General features: G+C 48.6%; 1 protein-coding gene across 2 annotated transcripts in view; it reads right to left on the bottom strand.

The window, feature by feature from the left end:
* LOC144771921 (uncharacterized) overlaps positions 1 to 27,888 on the bottom strand; it is a 229,990-nt gene that overhangs the window by 97,412 nt on the left and 104,690 nt on the right. For both annotated transcript variants that reach the window (XM_078656160.1, XM_078656164.1), the window contains one exon: positions 5,883 to 6,041. In XM_078656160.1, the coding sequence (XP_078512286.1) occupies positions 5,883 to 6,041 (159 nt within the window). The remainder of the gene's footprint in view (positions 1 to 5,882; positions 6,042 to 27,888) is intronic.

Raw genomic sequence — 27,888 nt, 5'->3', positions numbered from 1 at the left:
TGGAGCTTCAGAGTGCAGAGTGGAGAGTGGAGCTTCAGAGTGGAGCTTCAGAGTGCAGAGTGGAGCTTCAGAGTGGAGCTTCAGAGTGCAGAGTGGAGCTTCAGAGTGCAGAGTGGAGCTTCAGAGTGCAGAGTGGAGCTTCAGAGTGCAGAGTGGAGCTTCAGAGTGCAGAGTGGAGCTTCAGAGTGGAGCTTCAGAGTGCAGAGTGGAGCTTCAGAGTGGAGCTTCAGAGTGCAGAGTGGAGCTTCAGAGTGCAGAGTGGAGCTTCAGAGTGCAGAGTGGAGCTTCAGAGTGCAGAGTGGAGCTTCAGAGTGCAGAGTGGAGCTTCAGAGTGGAGCTTCAGAGTGGAGCTTCAGAGTGGAGCTTCAGAGTGGAGCTTCAGAGTGGAGCTTCAGAGTGGAGCTTCAGAGTGGAGCTTCAGAGTGGAGCTTCAGAGTGGAGCTTCAGAGTGGAGCTTCAGAGTGCAGAGTGGAGCTGCAGATTCAGAGTGGAGCTGCAGATTCAGAGTGGAGCTGCAGATTCAGAGTGGAGCTGCAGAGTGGAGCTGCAGAGTGGAGCTGCAGAGTGGAGCTGCAGAGTGGAGCTTCAGAGTGGAGCTTCAGAGTGGAGCTTCAGAGTGCAGAGTTGAGCTTCAGAGTGGAGCTTCAGAGTGCAGAGTGGAGCTTCAGAGTGGAGCTTCAGAGTGCAGAGTGGAGCTTCAGAGTGGAGCTTCAGAGTGCAGAGTGGAGCTTCAGAGTGCAGATTCAGAGTGCAGAGTGGAGCTTCAGAGTGGAGCTTCAGAGTGGAGCTTCAGAGTGGAGCTTCAGAGTGGAGCTTCAGAGTGGAGCTTCAGAGTGGAGCTTCAGAGTGGAGCTTCAGAGTGGAGCTTCAGAGTGCAGCTTCAGAGTGCAGCTTCAGAGTGCAGAGTGGAGCTTCAGAGTGGAGCTTCAGAGTGCAGAGTGGAGCTTCAGAGTGGAGCTTCAGAGTGCAGAGTGGAGCTTCAGAGTGGAGCTTCAGAGTGCAGAGTGGAGCTTCAGAGTGGAGCTTCAGAGTGCAGAGTGGAGCTTCAGAGTGGAGCTTCAGAGTGCAGAGTGGAGCTTCAGAGTGGAGCTTCAGAGTGCAGAGTGGAGCTTCAGAGTGCAGAGTGGAGCTTCAGAGTGCAGAGTGGAGCTTCAGAGTGCAGAGTGGAGCTTCAGAGTGCAGAGTGGAGCTTCAGAGTGGAGCTTCAGAGTGGAGCTTCAGAGTGGAGCTTCAGAGTGGAGCTTCAGAGTGCAGAGTGGAGCTTCAGAGTGCAGAGTGGAGCTTCAGAGTGCAGAGTGGAGCTGCAGATTCAGAGTGGAGCTGCAGATTCAGAGTGGAGCTGCAGAGTGGAGCTGCAGAGTGGAGCTGCAGAGTGGAGCTGCAGAGTGGAGCTTCAGAGTGGAGCTTCAGAGTGGAGCTTCAGAGTGCAGAGTGGAGCTTCAGAGTGGAGCTTCAGAGTGCAGAGTGGAGCTTCAGAGTGCAGAGTGGAGCTTCAGAGTGGAGCTTCAGAGTGCAGAGTGGAGCTTCAGAGTGCAGATTCAGAGTGCAGAGTGGAGCTTCAGAGTGGAGCTTCAGAGTGGAGCTTCAGAGTGGAGCTTCAGAGTGGAGCTTCAGAGTGGAGCTTCAGAGTGCAGCTTCAGAGTGCAGAGTGGAGCTTCAGAGTGGAGCTTCAGAGTGCAGAGTGGAGAGTGGAGCTTCAGAGTGGAGCTTCAGAGTGCAGAGTGGAGCTTCAGAGTGGAGCTTCAGAGTGCAGAGTGGAGCTTCAGAGTGCAAAGTGGAGCTTCAGAGTGCAGAGTGGAGCTTCAGAGTGCAGAGTGGAGCTTCAGAGTGCAGAGTGGAGCTTCAGAGTGGAGCTTCAGAGTGCAGAGTGGAGCTTCAGAGTGGAGCTTCAGAGTGCAGAGTGGAGCTTCAGAGTGCAGAGTGGAGCTTCAGAGTGCAGAGTGGAGCTTCAGAGTGCAGAGTGGAGCTTCAGAGTGCAGAGTGGAGCTTCAGAGTGGAGCTTCAGAGTGGAGCTTCAGAGTGGAGCTTCAGAGTGGAGCTTCAGAGTGGAGCTTCAGAGTGGAGCTTCAGAGTGGAGCTTCAGAGTGGAGCTTCAGAGTGCAGAGTGGAGCTGCAGATTCAGAGTGGAGCTGCAGATTCAGAGTGGAGCTGCAGATTCAGAGTGGAGCTGCAGAGTGGAGCTGCAGAGTGGAGCTGCAGAGTGGAGCTGCAGAGTGGAGCTGCAGAGTGGAGCTTCAGAGTGGAGCTTCAGAGTGGAGCTTCAGAGTGCAGAGTTGAGCTTCAGAGTGGAGCTTCAGAGTGCAGAGTGGAGCTTCAGAGTGGAGCTTCAGAGTGCAGAGTGGAGCTTCAGAGTGGAGCTTCAGAGTGCAGAGTGGAGCTTCAGAGTGCAGATTCAGAGTGCAGAGTGGAGCTTCAGAGTGGAGCTTCAGAGTGGAGCTTCAGAGTGGAGCTTCAGAGTGGAGCTTCAGAGTGGAGCTTCAGAGTGGAGCTTCAGAGTGCAGCTTCAGAGTGCAGCTTCAGAGTGCAGAGTGAAGCTTCAGAGTGGAGCTTCAGAGTGCAGAGTGGAGCTTCAGAGTGGAGCTTCAGAGTGCAGAGTGGAGCTTCAGAGTGGAGCTTCAGAGTGCAGAGTGGAGCTTCAGAGTGGAGCTTCAGAGTGCAGAGTGGAGCTTCAGAGTGCAGATTCAGAGTGCAGAGTGGAGCTTCAGAGTGCAGAGTGGAGCTTCAGAGTGCAGAGTGGAGCTTCAGAGTGGAGCTTCAGAGTGGAGCTTCAGAGTGGAGCTTCAGAGTGGAGCTTCAGAGTGGAGCTTCAGAGTGGAGCTTCAGAGTGGAGCTTCAGAGTGGAGCTTCAGAGTGGAGCTTCAGAGTGTCAAGAGCAATGCCAATAGCTCTAACTTTAACAAAGGCAAAACCATTGCATTGTAAATGCTTGTTTCCATGTGTCACGTGGTCATATTGGCTTGCAAGCTAGTCTGACCGTGAGCTGATGTGGGAAAATTGTAGCGTGCTGCCCTTGGCGTGTGTGCTGCTTGTGCAAGACAGAGAAGAGTACAGAGAATGTCTTGTCAGTCCTGAATGATTCTTGCATCTGTCTCACATATGCTCAGTGTGGTAAGAAATGGGAAGATGTTATCCATTGACAAACCTGGGTTATCCTGTGTGCAAGGAAAGAGGATAATATTGAGACATGATATCTGTACAGTGTGCATGCTTAGACTGCTGGACGTGGAACAGTCAGAATCTGATAATGCATTGAAGTTGGTGTCTGTGTGCTGGATGAATCCTCACACTCAAAGGCAGTTGGAGGGAGGATGGAGCCCTAAGGGAGCTATCAGGCTATGGCTGTATACTAAGGAAATTCACCTGCTAGAGTGGTTCCAGACACTTGTAAAGACCTTGAGTTCAATCTACAACAGTGACATATTGTTGAATAAGTGAGGAGCTCTGCTGAACAGGATGCATCCCTGCCTCTCAAGTACCCTCTGCGTCCAGAGTGCTGGTGCTGAATCTAGTAATGCTGGTGAATGGTATGTTGAGGACATTGAAAAGTAAACCTGCTGCTCATCTGATCTGCAAACTAAAAAACCAGAGGACGCAGTGCAATTAGGTTAGACTTTAAACAAACAGTGCTGATTGTTTTGTTTTCTGTCTTCAACTGCATCTCCGTATCAGCCCAAGCTCCAACTAAAAGGGACCTGCAGTCCCAGAAGAGACCCTGGAAGGCCAGTGGCTACATGGAAAACACAAGCTCAGAAGAAGTACTGCATCGATTCCTTAAGTTACCACGCTGTTGAATGTGTTGAATGACTTTCAACTCACTCACGCTATAGCTTAGAGTGCTCAACAACCACTGCCTTCCAATATGGGGCACAAATATTGCATTTTGCTCATGCATGCAATTATCCTCTGCATAATCACACGTAGCTAGAAAGCAGGGTGCCATCAAGCATTGGCAAACAAAACGGATACCAACAACAGCAATTGTTGAAAACGGCCTTCCAATGGAGAGAAAACCGCACAGTTGCAAAAGAGATGTTATGGGGAATTAAAAAGGGTTTTAGATAAACTTTTGAAAAGGGAAAGGAAACCTCTAAAGAAACAGACTGAGAGGAGTGGAACGGAGTAAGGAATTTAGTTTTAGTTTTTTGCACAGTGTACTTGTTTGTTCAGTAGAAAAGTGTGTTTGAAGGCAATAGTTTGAAAGGGTTCTTGGAGCTGCATCACAACAGAGAAAAATAAATTTCAAAAACATGAATGTAAATAAACTACCTCAGATGAACAAGGAGAGGAATTAGCATCACCCCTCCATTAGAAACAAACAAAATATTGCTAAAAAAAACTATTTGCGCCTTGAAGCAAATAAACACCAAAAGTCAAACGCCTGCCCTTAAATGGCGATAACATAGAGACTACAAGAACTCTAGGTGGACAGAGTATTACACATGTGATTTCACATAGTCCACTTAACTCCAGTCAGACTGTAAAAAGTCATGTTGCCAATTTCATTACCTCAGCCCACCATAATCACCTCTCTTCCATGCTCATTATCCTTGCCCTCACATCAGCTTCCAACACTATGTATTACTACCCTCTTTTCTCTCAATATTGTGTGCGGTACAGATTGCTGACTTTATACATCTACTAAATAACTACCTACTCCCTAGTATCATATTTGTTAATAAAACTCTACCTACATCCTTACATATTGCATCTACAAGGATCTGTCCTGGGACCACTCTATTCTTCACACCACTTTCCTCAGTAGCATGATTACTTTTTGCAGCTACTCCCATTTCCTACTGGCCATGACATCCAAATCTCTTCAATGTTCTTTCCATCCCACATGGCCCGAAAATTGGGATTAATGGCTGACAAGATGTGAATTGAATATTCTACCTACACTCCCGGAAGTGTGGCAGAATTCTACTAAATATCCAAATAATTTGCTCTTGCCTCCCTTTTCCTACAGCCAAATGTCTCAATATCCTAGTTACAAGGAAGCTGGAATATAGCTACATTCTCTGGGTTGGCTTGGTAATTTAACAAAAAAATGTTGCAACACTGAACCTATTTAGTCTTCCCCATAAGCCCCTCAAGTATCAATACTGCATTCAGTTTGGGTGTCTAGCAGCTGAATACCAAGTTCTTTACAAATTCCTTAGTCTGGACATCTCACTCTTCAGCACACCCTCCCGTCCTCAGTATGTCACCAGATAGTCACACAGATGTGCATACTGCTCTCTGCATCCAACAATCTACCAGCAATGCATAAGCCATCCACATGCTGTGCCTCGATTGACAGCCCCCACTTACTCTGCCCTTACAATCGAATGCCCTGACCCAAGCTGTACATCGCCTCAAACATACAAGCTTTTAAAATCGCACTCAAATCTCAAATTTTCCTGCTTAACTCCAAATATAACAGCTATGCCCGCTCGCCAAAGACCCCTGTAATCGAGTCCTTCTCATAAAATTAGAATCACGTACATCGCTTTACTTAACGGTAACTGTATAGTCTTCGGTGCAATTTACACCTTGGCAGCTATCAGGTGTGTGTACATGTGCCCCACTGTAGATCAGCTGTACCGAAGAATCATTTTAAACGAAATTCATACACACCTTAATGTTATTATGTACTATATCATTGCAGCATGCTATATTTGTAACAGAAGTACTTTTACGTGCATCCACCAGGAAACATAAAATGGGCCTTAACAAAACTGGCAGCTCAAGAATGGCAAACAAATAAAGGTTTTTCTTAATATTCACTAATGATCTTTCTAATGGAGGAAGGATAACCCAAGCATGTCACTGTACAAAAGATACAAAATGTCTATTTATTCAGGTTGGTTCAGTCTATTAATTTCCGAATAGAAATCACTCACCTCTGTTTTTCCTGCTTCTCTGTTTGCCATGTACAGGCATCTGCTCTGGGGTCTGGCCTTTACCCTTCAAACCTGCCTCTGCGGTATCATTCTTTCTGAGTTGTGAGCTGCGTTGAGCATTCGCACTGGAATTACCAGACCATAAAGACAAATCTTCCACTGAAAATCAAGTGCAACAAGGCTTCATCAGACCTACATGGCGATTTGCAACCAGCAACAGAAGCAAGGAGCAAAGGGCAGCTCGTGTGACTAAGCTTCATTTAGATTCACCAGACATCCTTCCCCATCGGTGTCGCCCATCTTTTCAGAAGGTCAGGAACACAAGACAGTCATCACTTCAAGCGTGGTAACCATGCAGTTTTTATTCTACAATACAGCCCTTCCACCCTGGTCTAAAACTACATGGAAGAGAGAGAAGACCCACCCAGGCCCGAGCAATAAGAATCCCTGAAAAGCGTTACCCCCAGTTCCTTTCATAACCTGCATATTGAACAGCTACATGTATTTGGACTGCCCTGTTATCATTACATTTCACAGATTCTCAATTTATGCAAAATAGCTGTTCTGATGACAAATGGAGATTCAGATGGCCTCTAAAACATTTAGACAGCTTTGTGTCCTATGCTGCAAAATTATTCCCAGGCGCCACCTTCATCTTTTTATTTTATAAACACAACTGTACTGAGATTTTATATTTTAGACGTATACATTTTCAGTAGGTATAATCACAGTAGGTCGACAGTCCTTCAAGCAGTTACGTTTATCATGCTTACGACAACAATAGTGGACACCATCCAATTGCTCTACCTAATCAATGTGAGGATTACAAAACATCAACGGATATCATTTACTAAAGCACAATTGGACCCCCAAGCCCACATCGGACAGGTCAGGACTGTCCAGTAATGATAGTGGCTAATCATAGTAACAGATGACAATAATGAAAATACAAATCATTATGACAGACCACACGGAGTCGGGCAGTGAAACAATTTCAGCAACATGGGTTGTGTTTTTCGGCACTACATAGAAGGTATATTTAAACCGGATTCGACTTATGCTAACGCAAGAAAGAAGTGGAGGGGAAGTATGCCTCCCCCCCTTACACAGATCTCAAAATACTGGAGAGGAGTGAAGATCTAAACAACTCTAGACACTCCATCCATTTAGTAACCTTAGAACTACTCAGGGGAGACTAGTCACTTTAGAAAACGGTTGTGTGGGCCAATAGAAATTCATCCCATTGCAATGGTGTAGAGTGCTTCCGCAATCCCCTCCTCTCCTCCAGTTGCAGTGCCCGACTTTCTGCTTCTGCATAACAAAACAGGGCCCCACTTCATCTCATCAGCGGGGTTATTCCTTTTGTTTAACTAACAGCAGGGATCGATACAAAAATCTAGTAACCTCTTTATCCTTCTTTTATGCCATTCATGTTGCCCACATGCATCAGATGTTTCAAGCGACATACATATTCTTATTCAGTGGATGCATAACGTTAAGTACATAGGTACCTCCAATGCTGCAAGGCATCAAACAAGAGTCACAGACATTTCCCTATCTGGTCTAGTATAGAAGGCCGTCCTAACCCCTTCATCACCATGTACTCGCCTGTCCAAAATTACCCCATAGCCGCGCCCCAACTCCCAAGCCAACAAGTTAAAAATCATCCTTCATCCAAACACATTAGAGAAAGGAGAATACAAAACAATAAAATGTATCAAGAGTTCTAAATACATACTGGAACACCCCACTAGAGCAGGAAGGACTGCAGAAGTGATAGGGAGGTTAAAGAGGTAGGAACCCAGTGAGTGGCTCCATGCCCACCCCTGCACAAAAACGTAAACCAAACCACAAGGAGGCTACGAGTTATAGAGGGAGGCACTTAAGCGGAGACTCCATTAAAGGCAGGCAAAAGTTAACAAATCAGTGACTTGGGGGCTGATAAATATTAACTAAGGGTAATAGATATGGATGCATGACAGAATAACGAAAGCCTTTACAATGAAGGCTTTTAGTAAGCTTGCATTACAACTGCAGTGCCCTCACAACGCCATTCTTTTCTACGAAACACTTTTTCATGCCGCCGCATAGGTAATCATGGAATATGCCATTACCAAGAACGGCAATATCACCCATACTTATGCAACGCTTACAGTACAATGCCTAATGGAATTTAATAATAATACCCATTTTTTTTATGCGTACTGAAGCTTCCCGTTTCTGTTTCATTGCCGCTTGACTAGTGGAAAGTTACTTGCTCTTAACGAGTACAGCATTTTGCTGAATGTTGAAACTGGCTGCAGTGCTTCCTTTCCTGCTGTGAATCAAAATTGAATCCTTTACAGGACGCACCCCTCCTACCCCATGCACAGCTCTGAGCCCTAAGACCCACACGAGGTGCACCTCCCCCCCCCCCTTCCCCCATCAAGCAGCGTTGAATTACGGCACATCTGCTTTTCTTTCTTGCCATTTATTTTTCCGGAGTACGTTTACACAATGATGATGATGAATGATTGCGCACTTGTATAGCGCACGACTACCCGTAGGCATCTCGGCGCTTGTACGCCGAGGAACCCTTCCTGGCCTTTCCCTGTGAGGAGCCCACTCCTGGGCACCCCCAAGGTGAAGTCAGGCATCCTCAGCGTTGTGGGGGCCGTTGTGGAGATTAAGCAAGCTATTGCCCAGAGGTGCAGAGTGGGACTCATGATTAGAATAGGCACCGAGGCGAGAATTATTAGGTCCGAGGAAATTGAGCCCGTGACCCGCCGAGGTGGGAGTTGAACCCTGGTCCCGGCCAGACTACTGCATCAGGGTCTGCCGCTCTAACCATTGAGCCACACTTCCCTACAATATTTCACCAGTGCTGCTGAGGACAGCCAGCCTCAGGTAAGTATCTCACACCCCCTTCAGATGAGCCACCATAGGTCGCCTGCATGAGATATGATATTATTTTCCTGCTTTTGTTAAAATATAAGCCACATGTGGGAGCACAGGAGTAGGGCAAAAGTTAGGATTCTGGGACAGTAATGTATTTGGAGTCAGGCTGCGCGGAGGCAATAACAGCATATAGGATATTTCCCAACCACTGTTTCTACCACGTGGCTCACAGCGCTTTGAAGTGCCATGAATTGTGAGTATTGTTAGCCGCCAAGACTAATGGTAATCATTTAATTGAACTCAAGAAGTTGAGAAGTAGCCAGGAGTAGAGCTGGCACTAAGTCTGTTGCACAATGGTAGCGCTTGGATGCTGGTGCTTTTAAGAGTATTGATCCATTCATGCACAGATTTCAGCAGCATCTATCCCACTGAGCAATTTCCTTGGTTCTTCGCGATAAAACATATTCACATTGTATTCGGGCATCACTCGACAGGGAGCTCGGTGGTATCAATTTACAGACTAATCAGCCCCTCTTAGTTTATCGATTCTGTAGCAGCATCTGGAGCTTTGATCCGAAGAGAACAGGCACCTGTGCAGCACAGACAATACGCTGTACAAACCGTTTTGGAAAGACGGAAATCTAAGAATGCCACCCAGTATGAAATAAGTCTCTTTTCTACCTTGTAGTGAAGGAATGACGGAACGGTCCTTTCCCCAGCTCGGAGCCCACATGTGCACTGCCAACAACACTCGAAGAGGGCTCTATTAAATCGGTGATAGGCGGCAAATTCTTTTTTGTTTTAAAGATTTTCGTTGTAATGCTTCATTCGTTAAAAAATCCAGCGTTGTAATGCGTGCGTCGAAATTCAGACTTTGTTTTAAAGGCGTGTTGTTCTTAAGCCTTCGTTCTAAAGGACGTTTCCCAATGGATTTATCTTCTAAAGGATTCGTAGTCACAACTTTCACATTACACGGTTTTTGAGAAGACAATCAAAAATTAAATAATGCCATTGGCAGTCTGTGGTGTAACCATTTGTGCTATAGAGTCGCCTCTACCAAGCAAGGTAGAGGAGCCCCTCCACCCCGCCCTCACCCCTTCAGATTCAGATTCTTCTCCATCTTCTGCGGTGATGGACCGGTTAGGAATACGCATGGAGAACACCACTTCAAGTGCAGCCATCCCCTGCTCCTGTAGCTGCGACCGCATGAAGGTATTCTCGTTTGTGGCAATGACCAGTTCCTCATTGTCTCCTCCACCTCCTTGGACATAACTCTGATTAGTACCAAGTAGGCGAGGTTGCGTCAGAGATTTTTAATTCTTCCTCCCAACTTCTGGCCTTGTTGGGCTCTATAAAAAAAAGTATGTGTACTGGTTGGCAATTGCTTTCAGTTTCGCTGGGAACAATAGAGAATATTTCAATCCTACATCCCTCGATTTCTTCTTTGCTTGTATGAAGGAGGATCTCCGGGATTGTACCATAATACTATAATTACAAAAATTGCTGCTCTGATGCATTGATTTCCTACAGAGGTCTCATCCAAGCTATTTGGAAGATCTCATGATGAGCACGAAAGAACAAGTTACTTTTACTTCAGTAACGCTTTCTCTGGTGGATACAGTATCTGCCTGTGGATTCCTCACCTTTTGAATTACCCTATGCGCAGCATTCCACTGAAATTTTTCTTCACAGCTCTCCCGTGTCGACGAAGACGTCACAATGAAACGGACTGCACGCAACTCCGTATGATGTCATCGAAGCCATAAGAAGACCTCGTCGGCATGCAGACGTCAGTTCCACCCATTTTTTCTGTGCCTTCGAGGCAAACAGGTGAACCAACAACATTTCCACAACTATACACAGTATACAGAAATCAAGAAAGAAACTCGAAATTCTAAAACACAGACATTTCCTAGTGACGAGTACCACATAATTTCAAATATATCATAATAAAATGCATGAATCACATGTCAATTATTTTCGGTATAAACAGGCAGGCAACGGGGAGGCGGGTGGATCAGTGAGGAATCCACAGGCAGATGCTGTATCCACCAGAAAAAGAGTTACCGAAGGTAAGTAACTTGTTCTTCTGATGGATACATCTGCCTGTGGATTCCTCACCTTTTGAATTGAATCCAAAAGCAGCCCCACTCTTGGAGGCGGGTGCCCGCCTACTTATACCAAAAAATCTTGCAGCACAGAACGTGCAAAGTGGCCGTCCCTCCTCACCTCCGAGTCTAAGCAATAATGCTTTGCAAAAGTGTGAAAGGAGGCCTAAGTTGCTACAAAAGGGACACCTCTAGCTAAAGCAGAAGACTTAGCTCTGGTGGAATCAGCTCGAATACCTTCAGGTGGCTCCTTCTTGGCCAAGGCGTAGCAGATCTTGATGCAGAGGATGATCCACATGGACAGCGTTCTCTTGAGGTCAGCCTTGCACTTCATTTTGCCCACGTAACCAATAATGAGTTGGTCGTCCAACCTGAAGTCTTTAGTCCTGTCCAGGTAGAAGCTGACTGCCCTCTTATGGTCCAATGCGGTGAAGTCTCTCCTCCTCCTTTGAAGGGGGAGGATAGAATGTGGGTACCGTGATATATTTCCCTAGGTGGAATGGAGTGGCCACCTTAGACAGGAAAGCAGCTCTGGTCCTAAGAAGCATCTTATCTGCATGAAATGAGGTAAATGGGGGCTTGGAGCTAGGGGCCTGCAGCTCACTAACCCTCCTAGCGGAAGTAATTGCAACCAGAAATATTGTCTTAAACGCCAGGAATCTTAAGGGACAGCTATGTAGGGTATCAAATTCAAGAAAGTTAAAACTAAATTCAGATCCTACTGAGGCATGATAAAGGGAGTGAGAGGAAACCTATTAGTGAGGCCCTTAATGAACCTCATGACTATGGGAGATTTAAATAAAGAGGGTTGGTCTGGTAAGCAGACAAAGGCAGACAAATCAGACAAGCAGCCCTTGACAGTTGCTACTACACAACCCTGCTGTTCTAGGGAAAGAGAGAAACTGAGAATATCAGACAAATGTGCTCATAAGGGATCAATCGATCACTCGTAATACCATTTTACAAACACTGCCCCACTACCAGAATAGACAGATTTGGTGGGTTGTCTTCTGGCCGAAAAAATAACATCTGCCACATCTGGAGGGAGAGAGAAAGAGCTCAGGTTGCCCCGTTCAATCTCCAGGCATGAAGGCGCAGGCTCTGGAGGTGGGGGTGTAGAACCTGCGACTGCGAGAGGAGGTCTGCCCTGAGAAGGAGCGGAGGGTGCGATGCGAAGTAAGGAGGTCAATGTACCACACTCTTTTTGGCCAATCCGAGGCAATCAATAGGACTTGGGTCCAGTCTTGGTGAACCCTCCTCAGAACCCGAGGAATCAAGGGTATGGGAGGAAACGCGTAAAGAAGCTGTGAGCCCCAATCTAACTGAAACACGTCCACCAACACGGATATTGGGGACTGCAGAACGACTGGCAGTGCGAGTTCTCGTGAGTGGCAAACAGGTCCAACTGAGGAAACTGCCATATCCTGAAAATGTGAAGGACAACCTCCAGAAGAAGACACCACTCGTCATCGGCTGAGTACTGCAGACTGAGACTGTCTGCACGCACATTCAGCACTCCGGCCAGATGATTTGCAATTGCGCAAATCTGAAGGTCCTGAGCCCAGAACCAGAGTCGCAGAGCCTCTCTGCAGAGATGATATGACTCTTCTCCTCCCTGTTTGTTGTTGTACCACATCGAGGTAGTGTTGGCCATCAGGACCTGAACCGACTGACCGCGAAGAGAGGGAAGAAAGAGCAAAATGTATCACCCACAATTCTAGAAGACTGATGTGAAACCATCTTTCTTCTTGAGACCAAAGGCCTTTGGCCTCCAGATCCCCAAGATGAGCTCCCCACCCTAGAGTGGAGGCACCCGTTTTCACTATGGCCCCCTGAGAAGGAGGTTGAAACGGCTTCCCTCTAGGCAGGTTCCGCAGAACACTCCACCATGACAACTCCGCTGCAGTGTCTCTGGCGATTCTGACCACTTCCTTGAGATCTCCTTTGTGTTGAAACCACTGCCTGCGGAGGCACCACAGGAGTGCCCTCATGTGCCAGCGTTCATAGTTCACCAACAGAATGCAGATAGCGAACAGACCGAGCATGCGCAAGACCTTCAGAACTGGAAGAGCCACTCCATTTTGAAAAATCGGAATCATAGCCTGGATGTCTAGCATCCTCTGTGGAGGCAAGAAGGCACGACTCACAATATTGTCCAATACTGCCCCTATGAACAGGATGCGCTGAGAGGGCACGAGGTGAGATTTGGGTTCGTTTATCGAAAAAACCTAAGTCGAACAACAGACACGTTGTTACTTGCAAGTGACGCAGCACCATCTCCGGCGACTTTACCTTGAGCAGCCAGTCGTCTAGACAGGGGAAAATAGGAATCTGCGAACTTCTGAGATGTGCTGCTACCACTGCCATCACCTTTGTGAAGACTTGTGGTGTGGATGTAAGACCGAAAGGAAGGACCGCAAACTGATAGTGTTGAGATCCCACATAAAACGGAGATACTTCCGATGCGACTTCAGGATGGGAATGTGAAAATACACATCGTGCAAACCGATCAACACCATTCCGTCTTCCTGCTGCATTGCCAGAAGAACCTGAGCCAGGACAACATCTTGAACTTCTCCTGCTTGTGATAAAAATTCAAGATCCTGAGGTCGAGGATCAGCCTCAATCGTCCGTCCTTCTTGGGGATCAGGAAGTATTAGGAGTAGCAACCCTGACCTCTTTCCTGCTTTGGAACAATCTCCATCACACCCTTCTGTAGCAAAAACAGAACCTCCTGCTGCAGAAGCAACAGGCGGTCCCCTGAGCACCAGCCCTGACAAGGGGGGGGGAAGGAGGGGGAATCTCCCAGAAGGGAAGGGCATACCCATTTTCTACAAGATCCAAACCCATAGATCTCCAATTTCGTAAAAAATGGGACACCCGACCTCCCACGGGGCCAACATGCTCCAGGATGGAGAGGAGGAGGGGAGACTTGCTGCCAAGCTATGCCTCGTGAATATATGACTTCATAACTCAAACAATTATAACGCATGCTTTTACTACGCAGTTTTTACATCGCAACTACCATAACATCGCATGATTTTACAATGCATGCCAATACAATGCATTTTTAAAAACTACCATTACAACGCATTCCGATACAAGGCATACCATTACAACGCATACCATTACAACGCATAATACGTTTAGGGCAACAGTAGGGTAACTTAAGACAATGCTATTCGCTGGAGGTTTTTAATCCCTATTCTAAGGGAAAAAGGCTTTATACAGGTAATACCCGGCTTACTATATCTTCAGTTGCTGAATGACCCATGGGAGATTTTTAACATTGCAAGTTTTTTAGTCGCAGCTGTTAGACTTAGGAAAAAACGGCACACCATGATAAATATTTAAAGTGGATCCACTGCGCCTACATGATTATCGTTTTTTTTTTTTTTTTTAAAACCTTTATTGAAAGACACGTAGAAGTACAAGCGCAGGCCTACAACCACAGGGGCCGGCCGCAAAAGCAGGAGAGTCAAAAAAAGGGGCAACATCAATGCGTACAATAGAATGAATACAGGATAGACGTGAAATAAAGACGTTAAACAGTCAGCGCCAGGATAAGAAAGGTTTCATTTTACATTTTATAGAGGAGGCAGCAACCATATCTACCGGGCGTCACGCAACATATACAGAAAAAGAGGGGGGGGGCGGGAGGGAGATAGCCCCCCACGCAATCAAATAACCCTAGTAGGGCGAAGCCCAAAGACATCCCACGCCCAGCAAAGGTTCAAAAATAAAGGTCAAATGTCAGCAAACAAATAACGTGGACGCCACAGGTACAGCCCTCCCGCCCCGGAAAAGGAGAAAGTGCGGACACGTACGAAACAAAGGAGTGAAAACAAAGGGACATAGCCCACCCCCTGAAAAAGGAAAAAGGGACCATAGAACAAAACAAACTAAAATAACAAACACCCCCCCCACCCTACATCACTGTAATGGCTACGGCCTACCCCACTAAACAGCGTGCCTGTCGCCCAGAGTCACCCGAAATATAGAAGAAAGAGAAAGGGAATAATAACAAAGAAAGAGAAAGAAGAAAGAAAGAGAAGGAGAGGAAAAAGAAAGACAGGAGAGGAGAGGAGCCAGCGATCGAAACATGGAATACTACCCCGCCCGCAACAACGGATCACCAATCGAGGTCGAAAAGGACATTGAAAAAAGCCCACACAAGGATGAAAAACAAGAACTAACCAAAATAATGAGGCCTGGAGATGCCATTTAAAAGGGTCCCACAGGTACTCCGGCACAATCACCCCTGTCCACTTTTATGAAGAGTCGAGCTTCCAGACTCCGCCACGGCCGAAAAGCAGAATGATACAGTGGGTCCATACCAGTCCAGGAAGGCCAGTGGGATCTCCGCAAAACACCGTCCCGGCCAACAAGAAGCAACCAGGAGAACTCGGCAGCAGTCAGAATGCAAAAGTACCTCAACGATCCACGTGGCAAAGCACAATATCTGGGCTGTCCAGTACGAAGCAGAGAAATCAGGATGTAGGAAAGACTGCAGCATCGGCACCGGGTCCACATGATCCCATAGAATCAAACACCCAGCTGGAGATCCCAGCACAGCAGCCGGAGAAGTTTCAACCATCACAATTCGGGAAGACGACACCGCATCACAAAATGGCGGAGCAGCCATGGCGGAGATCCGCGACTCCAAGTCTCGGCATTTCAAGGACAGGTCGATCCCCAGAGCAGCCAGGGCAGACAAGACAGCACTCCGAGTAGGGGCCGCCCGGACCAAACGAGGGCTGGAGAGGACAAATGCAGCAACTTCCCTGTCTCCAGGAGAAAGACTCTCCGAGGGGCCATCCGCCATCTTAAGCACAGCGCCCGCCGCCATCATCGTGGGCGCCTCCAAGTCCACCAGGAGCACCGGCGGCCCCAGGGCACACAACCGATCCGCGGCGGATGGCGCTCGGCGGAGAAAGGAGAGTCACCAGAAGAACGGGCGTGCTCCCCACAACACTCGGGGGGAGCCCAGCACCGGACCCCGGGCGGGACAAGCAACAGGAGTGGGCTACCCACTTGAGGGGTGCCGGACAGCGCGGCTTCTCTTCTTCGGGCCGGCAGGCAATCGGACATACGGGGTGGCCCACCCGCGGGGGTGGGTCCGCTCCAGGACTTCCGGCCCGCGGCTCTCAGGCTCCCAGCATCGGGTCTCTCCACCGGTTCCGGACCGCCGGTACTCCGAACATCTCCGGGCAAGCACAGCACTCGAGGCCCCGGCGTCAGGGCCGGGAAGGCCAGCAAGGCAACAAGGGCAGATCGCCGAAATGACTGCACGCCAGAGCCCCGGACAAGGATGGTAAGTGAAGGCTTTTCCTTGGTGACCAAATTCGGAACACCCCGAACAGGATGAAATACAGGATAGGTGGCGGGGAGGAAGAAATCACGGAGCGAGGCGGTTATGCGACTGTTCCGATCGCCATCTTGGCTCCTCCCCCCTGATTATCGTTTTTATTGTTTTTATGCTGGCGTTTTTAACTGTGACCTGTTTTTATTGGGGTCAGTTACTGCTATATATGAACTATTGGATGCTAGGGCTCTTAGGTGATAATTAATTCTTTCTCTGTAAATGTTCTCTTTTTTAGGTCGCCCATATTCATCGATGATTTGTATTTTAGATGTTTTTATTGTGTAGTGTGTGCCGATATATGTATTGTACTTTTATGGTTTTTATTAACCGAATAAAGTGGTTTTGACTGACTGACTGTTTTGGCTAGTTTAGGGGTAAAAATTACTATTCCCACTCCAGTGAGTGCAGCAGTAGGGTAAGTGTTGGATAGTGTAGGTGTAAAAATTACTATTCCCACTCCAGTGATTGTAACAGTAGGGAATGTTTTGGATAGTGAAGGGGTAAAAATTACTATTCCCATCTACCTCAAAACCTATACCCACCCTAAAACTAAAAAATCTCCATTACTTACCGTATAATGCGTTGTAATGGCATGCGCTGTAATGGAATGCGCTCTAGTGACATGCGCTCTAGTGACATGCATTGTAATGCCATACGATGTAAAGGCAGAAGCATTGTAACAGATGCGTTGTAAAAGCAGTGCGATGTAATGACTTTGTTGTAATGTATGTTTCCTGTGCCTCGTAGGCGACCTCTACCCTTTCCTCTGTACGACCTACAGAGAGGGTTCGCCTGCTGCTGCTGCTGTTGCTGCTGCCTGGCCCGAAAGGAAGGAGTCTTGTCAAGCCCGCAAAATCTGCAGAACCCAAAACCTCTGGTCTGGGACTGTAGACCCAACAATATCGGCTCTACAATACTTGAATCACTGAAGCGCTAAGTCTGCTTTGGTACCAAAGAGATGAGAGCCATCAAAAGGCAAGTCCAATAGGATGGCCTGTACATCTGATGAAAACACAGATCTTTTTAGCCAGGCGTGTTTCCTGGTTGCCACTGAGGAACCCATAACTCTAGCAACAGAGTCCACTGTATCCAGCCAAGATTGTTTGACATGACGGGCCGCAGCTTGCGTGTCCGATAGTACCTCAGAGCATGAATATATCGACCCAGCAGCCACGTTGCATTTGTGGATTTCAAAGCCATACTGGCTGAAGAAAACAACTTTTTAGCCAATTGCTCCATCCTCTTAGATTCTCCATCTCTAGGCGTGGTTGAGAAATAGCCTGTAGACTGCTTTGTAGAGCATGATGCCTGTACTACCAAGCTCTCTGGAGACAGGTGTGTGGAAAGGAAAGCTGGATCTCCAGGCACCACCTTATATCTCCTTGCAACTGTTCTGGACACAACAGGGGCAGTCATTGGCTTCTGCCAAACCTCTAAAATGGGCTTGGTTAAAGTCTCATTAAATGGAAGCAGAGGTTACGATGCAGAAGAAGGAGAATGAAGCACCTGTTAAAATATTTGACTTCATCTCTGCAGTTAGTGGCAAAGGCAAGTCCAGCAGTTCAGCTGCATTTCTTATTTTGGAATGGGATGAGGAAACCTCTTGCGATGGAAGGCCTTTCGGCGATGAGAGCTCCCACTCTGGAGATGTGTCCAAACCACTGGCCTCCTGCAGACCCTCAAATTCCTGCATAGGGTCAATAATTTACCCCTCTTCAGCCACTTCCTGCTGCTCTCGAAATTCTTCCTCCTCCTCAAGCAGTCTCTGCGCCTCCCTTCGGGATCTCATCCTGGGTACTGGCATCGGTGCCAGTAAGGAAAAAGTCTTAGCTAGACATAAATTGAGAAAACAAACAGAATTCAGGCAAGAGCGAACCATTGTACAGGGCATTTTATAAGCATTGTAGTGCCATATGTCACTACAATGCTTATAAAATGCCCTGTACAAATGTACCCTAAATGCAATCAAGTCTGTTCACTGACTACAAGTACACAGACCGCCTTGTTCGCTCTTGCCTGAATTCGGTTTGCTTTGTCTTATTCGTTGTGGGTCACGGGTCGTGCCCACTTGACATTACTTTAAGAATCGCTGTTAATTGTGTGCATTTTTCAAATAAATTCCTGTCCGGCTGGACAAAGGACATACTAACTATCTAGTGTATGTCTATTCTTACCCAGATCTCACAAATACTAGGGTCCACTGTTTTTGTAATAAGGAGAAATTACGTGGCACAGAGATTAACAGCGGGATCTAGTGCCTGAGAGGCTGTAGCAGGCGAGTGGATCTAGAGAGTACCGAGGCCTGGTGTTGTGAGCGGCTGGGGAAAGGCCCTTGAGTCAGGAACTGCACTGAACTCCCGCCTCTCCGAGCTAAGTAGAACCCTCCGGAACCAGAGGAGTTGGTATTTCCTGGAGCACCAGGGGATGATTGCATACAACGGCTGCATACAACGGCTGCTGATAATAACGCTTTGAACAGTGGCTGCTGAGATCTGGCCTGAGTCTTGACGGATGAGGTGAGCTGATGTATGATAGGACCTCTAGGGGCTAGTGCCTTGTCGTCTGGAACTCTGCTGAGGGACTGACAGCGTGGTGACGCAATTGCAGGCAGTGCCGACCAGTTGTGGAATTATTGAAGCGCTGCAGCCGGAAGCCCTCGAGTGGATCGGATATCTCAGCCGGAACGGAGAAGAGGTCCCTTCCTGCGCGTCGGAGCTGGACTGGGGCACCAAATGCAATGAAAGATCGCAGCGAGGTCGCTCCCCCCCGGCGCGAAATTCAAAGGTTGTAGCCGGTTCAGTGGGACTCGGATAACTACCAAAATTAATAAGAACTGCGCCGATGAGTGGCCCAATGGGGAAACTGAAGGGGAAGAAAGACGGCGAGCAGCAGCTCTTGGATGCCGAGCCTCCTGGCCAATCAGAATCTGATGTGCAGGAGACACCTCAGGACCCCATCATGAAGCAAAAATTTGACACAATCCTGGCGGCGATAGCGGACTCTCGCGCCGCACTTCAACAAGATATAGCACATCTAGCAGCGGGTCTGGGACTCCTGCGTGCGGACCACTCTAAACTGGCAGACGTGTCAAACTGGTGGAAGGAGCGCTCCAAGAGGCGGAACCGGTGCAGAATGCATTGAAAGCGACAGTGACAAACGCCTTGGACCGAATTGCGGCGCTGGAGAGGCGCGCTGAGGATGCGGAAGGTAGAAATCGGAGGAATAACATCCAAATAGTGGGTCTGTCCGAAAAAGCTGAAGGGATGGATATGGTGCGGTATCTTGAGAACTGGTTGAAATCAGTAGTGGCACCAGAGGGATTGTCATCCTTCTACACCTTAGAACGAGCGCACAGAGTACCGGCTAGACCGCCGCAACAGGGGTGACCCCCGAGACCAGTGGTAGCCCGCCTGTTGCATTTCCGGGACAGAGATCTGCTGCTCCAGAGAGCGCGTACTGATGGCCCCTATCACGTTGGGAACAGCAAGATCAACCTATTCCCAGACTACACTTTTGAGGTTCAACGACGTCGCTCATCCTTCTTATCTAGAGTTGCAAGAAGAGGGTCTCCAGTATCCTTTGTTGTTTCCCGCCAAATTAAGAATAATAGTAGACGATTCAACAAGCTTCTAGGACACTCCGGAAGACGCATGGACCTGGCTAGAATCATATAGAGCTGGGAAAGATGGTCAGGGACGAAGAACACAGGGCACCTCGGAAGGGCTCCCGCAGCGCAAATCGCAAAGAATACGGCAGAGGAGGTGAGGATTGCGAAGGCCCACAACGCCATAAACAGAGATGGAGCGACAGGGAGTGCTGGAGGCGATATCGGCTCTTTCTGGAGATCACAGGCTGCACTCCTGTGAGGGCACTGACTCAGAGAAGGACAAGGAGCACTCTGATACTGAGGCATCGAAGTGGACAGCATTAAGATGCCACCGGTCATGCCAGCGACAGCGGATGGGATACTGGACGAGTAATGGTCAAATCTTGAAGGACTGCTGCGGAACTACTGGGAGTGGTGAGAGGGATTGTAGACACTGCCGATGTAACGTAGTAACAATTTCAGAGGATGTGTGGTGTGTGGGGGGGAGGAGGGAGAAGTCTCCACCTCAATAGAGATGTCTTAAGCTTGACCTGTCGGGCTGCTTACTGGTGTTAACTGAGACTACAATGGCGGGCAAGGGGGGAAGGATGTATGATAAAGCTAATTACGGGTTGTCAGGGTGGGATAATTCCAAACTATTAGTGGCGGCCGGTTGGCACGGAGTCTCCCTCGTAGCCCCTAAGGCATGCCCTCAGCGACTACTGATGGGATTAGTTGTGTGTTAATTGTTCTAGAGGTTTGGATGGGGACTAGCTGGTTAGATCTAGGTCATGTTCTTGGGGGGAGGGTATGTTGGGTGGTTGGGAGGACAGCTGGGTTACAGAACCCTCCGGTGTGCAAGCTGGGGCTCGAACTAAAACAGGGATACTGTATGGCAAGAATGGGGACGTTACCTGATCTACGGTGTATTGCCTGGAATGTGAGGGGCCTTCACACTATGACGCGGTGCCACAAGATTCATGCATATTTAATTAGAAGAGGAGTACACATAGCATTACTTCAGGAAATGCACCTCACTAAGGCAGAGGGACCAGCTCTACAGTGAAGATGGAGGGAACAGGTGTTCAGCACTGCATATTCTGCTTTCGCACGGGGAGCAATGATATGGATTAGAGCTGGGGTTCCTTTTCAGGTAACACGACAAACAATAGATCCTGAAGGCAGGTTTGTGGCGATAGAAGGGAGACTCCATGGTAGGGATATAGCTCTTTGTAGCATCTATGCACCAAATATTGACCAAGCGCGTTTTCTTGAGCGACTAACTGGCACGTTGGCACATTACCTTACTGGCTCTGTAGTGCTGGGAGGGGATTTCAACTCCCTAGCGGAGGTATCAAGAGACAGGTCACACCCCCCATCTGGCGGACTCCCCTGTACATAGGTTAGCTAAATATAGACTGGCAGAATAGATGGAACCTAGTAGACATATGGCGCACACACCACCCATATGACCGAGACTACTCATACTTCTCTGTGATGCACGATTTGCATGTTCGCTTACATGCAGTTTTATGCTCCACAGGAATAGTACCCTCCATAGTGCACACGGAATACCTGGCCAGAACACTATCGGATCACAACCCCCTGCTGTTTACTATGCATTGGGTGGCGGAGGAGTCTGCCATCCCCACATGGCGACTGAGACCTGAAACTTTAGATATTCCCTCAGCTATTTCCCTTTGGAAAAGCGGATCAACACATTACTTCACCGAAAATGCTGGTACAGCCTCCACAAGAGCGATAGAACGGGATGCTTTTAAAGTAGTGATTCGGGGGCTCTGCATCAGCAAACATGTAGGTATGAGGAAAGTACTATTACAAGATGTAGACCGAGCCGAGAGTAGACTTCGATTATAAAACCTATATCACGAAAGCGCACGCTGAGGGGGATAAAGCGGGAATATTACTTGCTTGGTTGGCCAACCCGATGAAACGGAGCTCACCATACTGGAGGACAATGACGGAGAGGTGGTGTTCACCCAAAGTGCGATTGTAAATAGATTCTTACAGTATTATGAAGCTTTGTATAGGAGTTCGCTGATGGCGGGGGAGGCGGATATCGATACTTTCCTAGACGAGGTGTTACTCCCAGAGCTAGAAGAGGAACAGGCAAAATGTTTGGGTACTGACATAACGTTGGGGGATATCAGGAGCGCTATTAAGCACATGGCCCGAAACAAAACGCCAGGAGTGGACGGGCTGCCGAGAGAGTTTTATTGGAAAAATGTGGACCTGTTGGCTCCCAGGTTGTTGAAGGTGTATAGAGAGGCAAATTAGCTCGGTCGTCTACCTGGCTCCAGGAGGGAAGCATTAGTAATTCCATTGTTGAAGCCTGGTCGAGCGGGAACAGATACGGCCTCATACCGACCATTATCAATGTTGACTACTGATTACAAGATTCTGAGCAGAATCTTGGCGACTCGCCTCTTGCAGCATATGACTGCACTAATCCATGAGGATCAGGTGGGGTTTATCCAGACAAGAAATAGGGCCTCTAATGTGCGACGTTTGCTGAGGATTTTAGAAGAGGATCAGCCTGAAGCACAGCAACCCATGGTGCTTTCAGTGGATATAGAGAAAGCATTTGATAGCTTGGAATGGCTATACCTTTATAAGACTTTGGGACGTTTTGGGGTTGGGGATGACTTTGTGACCTGGACAAAGGTGCTCTATACATCCGCGGTAGCAAGAGTGAAGGTGGGAACATTGATCTCAACCCAATATCCAATGGCCCAGGGAACGAGACAGGGATGTTCGCTCTCCCCTTTGTTGTTTGCCCTAGCAATAGAACCACTGGCAGCATGAGCCAGGTTAGGAATGAAATATAAAGGCCTGATATACAGGGGTGACAGACAGCATATTTCGCTAGATGCTGACGACCTTCTGCTATTCCTAGAGAACGCAGGGGAGGCACTGCAGGGAGCTGCGAGCTTACTATCGGACTTTATTTATTTAAAAAAGTTTTAAATAGCGCTGGCTAGACCCGGAGGTATCAAAGCGCTTTACATGAGCATCAGATCATAGTTACAGCTTACATCATTACAAAGGTTACACAGTTCTTAGAGAATGGCAACATAGTTACATGTAAGGTCGAGATAAACAATAAGCACAAATACGTAAGGGGAAAAGCAGGCAAGGTGAGAGATTCCGGGGAGGGGGGGTTGGAGCACGGGAAGTAGACAGATAATGAGGGCAGGAAAGGGGAGGGGCGGGTGAGAGACACAGCATGGGAAGAGGAGAGGAAGGGTGATGGGGACACAAACCGGTAGACGAGTCAAGGCAACGTCCAAAATCCAGTAAGGTGTGATCCCAGGGCAGACAAGGGGAGAGATTCAGGGGAGAGAGGATAGGAGCTAGGGAAGAGACAATAAGGAGAGACGAAAAGAAGTCTGCCTAAAGACCGACTGGGTAGGTGACGATCAAGGAGGGAATCCACGGCCCATCTCCTCTATAGCTAAACCAAGTAGCTCCATCGGGCGTCAGACAAAATAGTTCAGTCTCAATACATTGAGAGAGGAGGGAAGGAGAGACATAAATAGAGGGAGGATGCGGTAGGAGACGACAGGAGAGACGAAAGGAAGTGTAACTATGTGGTTCAACAATAAACCAGAAAAGATCAACAAGTAAACATTATATCAAACAATCAGCAATACAATTAGGGGAGGAGAGAAAGGAGAGAGAAAGTAGTGGGGGTATAGGAGGAGGGAAAGTGAGGATAAGGGAGGAGACAACCGTAGAGACGCGAGGAAGTCTGTCTAAAGACCGACTGGGTAGGTGACGACCAAGGAGGGAATCCACGGCCCATCTCCTCTATAGCTAAACCAGGTAGCTCCATCGGGCATCAGACAAAATAGTTTGGTCTCAATACATTGAGAGAGGAGGGAAGGAGAGACAAAAATAGAGGGAGGATGCGGGAGGAGACGACAGGAGAGACGAAAGGAAGTGCAACAATGTGGTTCGACAATATACCAGAAAAAGAACAACAAGTAAACATTAAATAGAACAGTCAGCATTACATTAGGGGAGGAGAGAAAGGAGAGATAAAGTAGTGGGGGGTAGGGGAGGAGAGAGAGTGAGGATAAGGGAAGAGACAACCGTAGAGACGAAAGGAAGTCTGTCTAAAAACCGACTGGGTAGGTGACGACCATGGAGGGAATCCACGGCCCATCTCCCCTATAGCTAAAACCAGGTAGCTCCATCGGACATCATACAAAATAGTTCAGTCTCAGGTGGCGAGGGAAGAGGTTCACAGAAAAACAGGGTGGGGACAAAGGACAGGCGCAAGCGAGGGCAGAGGACAGAAGCTGGAAAGAGTAGGAGCGGAGGGGGGGAGGGTTGGGGGAAGTGAGAGCACATATTGTCAGCAGCCGCAGGTTCATTTCTTTTATATAGCGCTGGCTAAACCCGGAGGTATCAGAGCGCTTTACATGAGAATCAACAATGTAACAGAAAAAGTTCAACAACTACACAAAGCATTGGGGGGCGGAGTTTGCCGAGCTGGGAAATGGCCGCGTTCTAGGCGGGCTCTCCTGATCGAGCCATAATCCTTTCATGATCCTGGGTGTCTGACTGCTGAAGGCCGTAACAATCCTGCATAAACTGCACGAGAGAAGAGCCTACCATACTCCGCTGACTCCTCCGATGCCTTTCTACGCTGTTTTCGGGCCTGCCCCGAGCCCTCCCGGTGATCGGAGAGGTGCGCTTCCCAGTGCACGAGACCACACCGCCACTACGCGAGCCCGAGGCTCTGGACGAACGAGGTGGGCCTGCTGTGAGGGTGACGGCGTCTGAGCTCGCGCTACGCTCCGCGTCCATCGGCGGATGCATGAGAGCGGCGGCTGCCCTCCCAGAGCTGCCATCCTGTGCCTGACGGCGGCATAGCTGTGGACTGCCACCCCCCCAGAGGGGCTCCAGCGGGTCTCCACGCGGCAGAGTGACCCCCGAGGTAGGAGCGACGTGGCTGCCCCGTGCGGGGGAGCTCTTCCTCCATTGGTGCTGCCGGCTGCTGTGAGGGAGTCCGGACACTTGCTGACCTGCCGGCTCTACCGGAGATCCTCTCTGGGAGCGGGGGACTGTGTTGTTGCGGTCACCCTTTGATCGCCTTGGGAGCGGGCCTTTTTTTCCCCTGCTGTGTAGTGGTCTGAACAGATTGAGGCGAGGGCACCTGCTCTCTCGCCACATCGCCCTCCTCTGTGATCTGGTGTGCCGTGGCCTGTGGTCCCTGGAAGACCATCATCCCTACTGGACAGCTGAAGGACCCTCAGGTACCAGCCCTGTCTCGAATTGAGGGCCTATTCTCTGCTTTACCACTGCAGCGCCTACCACGTGCTAAACCTTATAGCGCAGACTCCTTTGCGTCCTGTGTCTTGTCGTCGGCGGCGTCACTGGTGCATACCTGTGCTCTCTGCTTGGAATTCCCCTCGTTGTTGTCCCCCTGCGGCTGGCAGCCATGGGCAAGCCGGATAAAACCCAGCCTAGGCTGCAGTTCGACAGTCAGCGAAAAACCCCGATGACGCCCGCTGACCAGTCCGGTCAAAGCCGGACTAATACTTCACCTGCCGCCGCGCAATCCACAATAGATGTCCAGGCGATGATTGCAACTATACAGTCCACCCTCACCAACATTGATAGGAAGATATATTCGTTAGCATACCGTGTGGACCGCATGTCGGAGCGGCTGGATAAACATACGGAGCGCATCGACATGGCAGAGCGCCGCATATCAGATGCTGAGGACACTGCGCAACAGCTCGAGCTGAAACATTAGAAGGTGGACAAGATCCTGCAGAGTTTGGCGGCGAAGACGGAGGATTTGGAGGCGCGGTCCCGGCGCTGCAATCTACGTATCCAGGGAGTGGCGGAGACCACACGGACTGGTAATATGGAGACTTATGTTGAGACTCTTCTTTCCACCATCCTTGGCAGGGATATTTTTTCACCAGTCTTTATCGTGGAGCGGGCGCATCGCACTTTGGCGCCGCCGCCTGCGCCCGGGGCACGACCCCGCCCTATAATAGCTAAACTCTTAAATTACAGAGATAAAGATGCGGCGCTCAGAAAGGCTCGAGAGCTGGGGGCACTGAATCATGAAGGGATGAGTATCTCTATTTATCCGGATTTCACATCGCAAGTACAGGAGGCGAGGAAACGATATCTGGAGGTAAAAAAGAAACTGCAAGACAGTGACATTCCCTATGCCATGCTTTACCCAGCACGCCTGAAAATAACCATAGATGGGAAAAGCACGATCTGTAACACCCCGCAAGAAGTACTCAAGTTTCTGCAGGCGAACCATCCACATGTCTTGCGACGTAAATCCCCGCGCGGACATCAGGCAGAGCAAGACCCTCCTTCTGATGCTGAATAACTGACCTTCCCTAAGTAGCTGTATTATGAGGGCATGGATTGCACGGTGCCGGTCTGGGGGTGTCCCCACCCTGCGTTTGCTCTATTTTGTTTACCATTGAGAACTGGCACTGGCAGATAAGATAGTGTGACTAATGGCTGTACCTTATGTTTCCATACTTGTGCTTTTATGTCTATCAATTTCAGTCTGACGCTGCGGCTCAACACACCATGACACCCTATGTGTTTTTATGGAACTGGCTTGATCCCCCAGCATTCACCTAGCTGGGGTTTATAGCGGGCAACTGCCGTCCCCCTGTGTGACCCACATTGTTTGACCCCGTCCTGTGGACACTCCAGGACTGTGTGTGTTGAATGGTAGTGTTTTTTTCCTTTTGTTTTCTCTTCCTTTTTCTTCTTCCGTTTTAGGTTGTGTATATCGGGCAGCGGCTTTGTCATGATTGGGATGGCGAAGTGGGTGGGGGGAGGTGGGGGGTGTTTGTTACAGTTGGAGCGATCACTGCATTGGTTTGTCTATTGATCCATGAGAATGCACAGATGATCATGACGCACATGGTATATGTATCTTACACTATAATATTGGTATGGCAGGGGTACGACCTTTGAAACTCATGACATGGAATGTTCGAGGCCTTAATAGTCCCAAAAAAATCAGGCCGGTTTTTGCATATCTAGACAGACATTCCGTGGATTTGGCGCTACTGCAAGAAACGCATTTGCTCCCTAGCAAACCGAAAACACTGGGCTACAGATGGGCTACACACGCAATCTGTTCAACGTACTCTTCATATGCACGTGGAATGTCGATCCTTATACGTAAGGGCACACAGTTTAGCTTGGATCAAACACATATTGACCCAGAAGGTAGATACGTCATTGTAACAGGTCTTCTCCGGGGCACTAAAGTGGGTGTCATCAATACCTACGGGCCTAATACAAATGATCCGGCTTTTTTCCTGACCCTTTTAGCCAAGATGCGGGAACTGCCACCCTCGGAGTGGATATGGGGGGGGGGGTCTAAACACGACATTAGACACTGCATTAGACAGATCTCACGATACTACTGAACACCATAAGCGCGCAGCTTCAGCAATTCTTAGTGGCATGACGGAATTCCGGTTCCATGATGTGTGGCGAGAGCGTCACCCCAATCTTCAGGAGAGCACTCACTCGTCCACTGTCCATAACAGCTGGTCTAGGCTAGATTACTGGCTGCTGACGGACCATGCCTCCACCTGGGCTAAGGATATTCAGCATCTTCCCAGAACCTTATCGGACCATAAACCAGTTACTCTGTCATTGAATATCCCCACGTATGCATCACCTCCTTTTGTCTGGCGGTTCAATGCAGGATCCCTTGTACAAAGAGGCAATACATACTGCGATAGAAGAGTTTTTCATACATAATGCCCAATCTGTAGATAGTGCAGGTACACTGTGGGAAGCCTTTAATGTAACAATCAGGGGAGTCTGTATAGGTACCTCTGCAGGTATACTGAAAGATATACAAACGCAGTAGGAGAACTGCGAGGACAATATTCGCTTGCTAGAGTCTGAATATGATGCCACTCACAACGCCGCCACACTAGGGACCCTGCGTGCCGAGGTAAATCGGTACAACGAAATGGCAGATGACGAAATGAAGTACACGTCTCGACGTCACAGGGCGCGTAGACTGGGAGA

Source organism: Lissotriton helveticus, chromosome 1_1 (genome assembly GCF_964261635.1).
Source record: "Lissotriton helveticus chromosome 1_1, aLisHel1.1, whole genome shotgun sequence".
NCBI classification, from domain to species: Eukaryota; Metazoa; Chordata; class Amphibia; order Caudata; family Salamandridae; genus Lissotriton; species Lissotriton helveticus.
The sequence above is the reverse complement of the archived record's forward strand: the minus strand, read 5'-3'. Positions and strand labels throughout refer to the sequence as shown.